This window comes from Cebus imitator, unplaced genomic scaffold, assembly GCF_001604975.1.
Source record: "Cebus imitator isolate Cc_AM_T3 unplaced genomic scaffold, Cebus_imitator-1.0 Scaffold140, whole genome shotgun sequence".
Classification (NCBI taxonomy): Eukaryota; Metazoa; Chordata; class Mammalia; order Primates; family Cebidae; genus Cebus; species Cebus imitator.
Window position 1 is genome coordinate 3157236 of NW_016107455.1, and position 3174 is coordinate 3160409.

General features: G+C 49.9%; 1 protein-coding gene across 1 annotated transcript in view; it reads left to right on the top strand.

Moving 5' to 3' along the window:
• Positions 1 to 2157: 2157 nt before the first annotated feature.
• Positions 2158 to 3174, top strand: part of ATAD5 (ATPase family AAA domain containing 5) — a 66437-nt gene continuing 65420 nt past the window's right edge. Inside the window, exon 1 of the mRNA XM_017542017.2 lies at positions 2158 to 2606. Coding sequence (XP_017397506.1) covers positions 2541 to 2606 — 66 coding nt within the window. The 5' untranslated portion in view covers positions 2158 to 2540. The remainder of the gene's footprint in view (positions 2607 to 3174) is intronic.

The following is a 3174-nucleotide window of genomic DNA, read 5'->3' on the forward strand; positions in this document are numbered from 1 at the left end:
AAAAAAAAAAAAAAAAAAAAAAAAAAAAAAAAAAAAAAAAAAAAAAATTTGGAGCACAAGCTCCTAAAAAGTAAACACTCTTGTCCATCACAGAGAGGAAGCTGGTTTGGAAGTAGATGTCAGCTGACGGTTAGACAGGGTTTTACAGAGATATTATCTCCATGGCATCACATTGGTCTAGAACAGACTTTTCAAGTGTACCCAGAGGATTCCTGGACACAGACTCCTGCTAATAGGATTCCCAAGAAACAAACTAAGCAGCTTGCCAATTTATTTATTTACAGTAGGAATATAATTGTTGAAAAAAAATCACAATAGCTGGAAAATCAAGTTGTAGCCAGAGAGTTGGATTCGGATCAGAATACTTTGGTCATCTGGTCAGCAAAGGCTTTTTCCCTCTTGTCTCCAACCTCTTCTCAGAAAGCTCCTAACTGTACTGGACCCAGTTAACAATTTTTGCTCTCTGACTCCACCTTTCATTCCTGCCCCCCCCTTTTTTTTGTTTGTTTGGGACAGGATCTTGTCTGTCACCCAAGCTGGAGTGCAGTGATGCAATCAGTGCTCACTGCACCCTCTATCTCCGGGGCCCAAGCAATTCTCCCACCTCAGTCTGCCTAGTAAGTAGGATTACAGACACCTGCCACTAGACCCAGCTATTTATTTATTTATTTATTTTTGAGACGGAGTCTCACTCTTTTTGTCCAGGCTGCAGTGCAGTGGTGCGATCTTGGCTCACTGCGACCTCTGCCTCCTTGGTTCAAGTGGTTCTCCTGCCTCAGCCTCCTGAGTAGCTGGGATTATAGGCACCTGCCACCACGCCTGGCTAATTATTTTGTACTTTTAGTAGAGACGGGGTTTCTCCATGTTGTCCAGGCTGGTCTCAAACTCCTGACCTCAGGTGATCTGCCCGCCTAGGCCTCCCAAAGTGCTGGGATTACAGGCGTAAGCCACCGTACCCAGCTGACCCAGCTTTTTTAATTTTTTATTTTTTTGAGACCAACTCTTGCCCTGTTGCCCAGGCTGGAGTGCAGTGGAATGATCTTGACTCACTGCAACCTCCACCTCCTAGGTTCAAGCAATTCTCCTGCCTCAGCCTTTAGCGTAGATGGGATTACAGGCGCCTGCCACTGTGCCCAGCTAATTTTTTGTTTTGTTTTTTGCAGAGTCTTCTCACTTTGTTGCTCAGGCTGGAGTGGAGTTGCATGATCTTGGCTCACTGCAACCACCGTTTTCCAGGTTCAAGCAATTCTCCTACCCCAGCCTCTTGAGTATCTGGGATTACAGGCATGCACCACACATACGGGTAATTTTTGTATTTTAAGTAGAGATGGGGTTTCACCATGTTGACCAGACTGGTTTCAAACTCCTGACCTCGGGTGATCCACCTGCCTTGTCCTCCCAAAGTGCTGGGTTTACAAGTGTGAGCCACAACACCCGAACAATTTTTTGTAATTTTAGTAGAGACGGGGTTTCACCATGTTGGTCAGATGGGTCTCGAACTCCTGACCTTATGATCCACCCTCCTAGACCTCCCAAAGTGCTTGGATTCTAGGAGTGAGCCACCGCGCCTGGCAATTTCACCTTTAAAAAGGAGCTAGCCGGCCGGGCGCGGTGGCTCACGCCTGGAATCTCAGCACTTTGGGAGGCCGAGGCGGGCAGATCACGAGGTCAAGAGATCGAGACCATCCTGGCCAACACTGTGAACCCCATCTCTACTAAAAATACAGAAATTAGCCGTGTGGTGCTGCGCGCCTGTAGTCCCAGCTACTCAGGAGGCCAAGGCAGGAGAATCGCTTGAATTTGGGAAGCGGAGGGTGCAGTGAGCCGAGATCGCGCCACTACAGTCGGCCCTGGCCACAGAGACTCAGTCTCAAAAAAGAAAAAAAAGGGGGAGACGGGGCGGCTAGCCTAGGGCGTTAAGAGTCTAAATTTTAATTCTGTCAACAACTCATTAGGTAACTTAGTGAAATCACGTCCTCCACGGCGAAACTGGGCTGCAAGAAAGAAGTTCAAATTTCCAAATTCCCGGGTTGGCTTTCAATCCCACGGTGTGGTGGTTCCATCTCCCGCGAGTTCGCCAAGGGAAGTCATTTTGGCCCTCTCGGCTTACCGTCCGCGCAGCCTCCAAAGCAGCCGTAAACTCCGCCCCTTGCGCCCTGGACGGCGCGAAAACCCAATTGACAAGAATTCCCTCCGAAGCTCTGTGGTCCGATCTGCGTTCCGCTTGCTTTCCCCTTCCCGGCCTGGGTCCCGAGCGCTCATCCTGGAGCGCTGGTTTTCAGTGCACCCTGCATGCACTGGCCGTGCCTCAGGGATCTCGCAGCCCGCGCTTTCTCGCCGCCTTTTTCCGTGTTTGACTCGGCTGATCTGGGCCCATCCTTCTCGCCGGCTCTCTGTCGGTGGGCGCGGGGGAATCCGAGACGGCTCAGCAGAATCCCAGCAACTCGCTCCTACTGGAGCGGGCCGCCTCCATGGCCTCTAGGCAGGCCGGGTTGGACCGCGTAAGGTCCTAGGAGCCGGGATTCCGGGGGGCGGGGAGTATGGTGGGGGTCCTGGCCATGGCGGCTGCAGCTGCTCCCCCTCCCGTGAAGGACTACGAGATTGAGGTGAGGTTGAGTCAAGGATCTGTCGAGTTCCCTCCTCTGTCTTTTGGGGGTTTGGGACGTGGGTCTGGGGCGAAGGTGATCCTGACTTTCCCTCTGTGAGGGGAAAGGTGGGAACATTGTGAAGACCCACAGTTTGTGTGACACATTGTATGCAAATGCAACAGTTGCCAGTGTGTCGTTTCTCAGAGTCGTGACAAGTCCTGATAAACATTTGGACTGTGAGATATTTGCAGGGATCAGAGTAAGTTGGGGCCTTAAGATAACACGGCCAGTTCCCAGATCCCGAAATGTTGGTGGAACATAATGTTTTGAACTTAACTACATGTCACAGAGGATCCCAGGGTCAAGTTCTGGGTTCTTGATATGGAATCACTGAACTTTAGCTCTGAAAAAGATCTTTAAGTTCAACTAGTTCGTACAGCTACCTGTGCTAGGAATGCCACTTTAGAATGTCACAATAGAAATCAAGCAAGGTACTTAAATAAATCAGTTTCTCATGGCTTGGTTTTGGCGGTTGGGAGTTGCAGCGTGACATGTCGATGTTCTTTTTCTTTTATCAGGTTTCAGT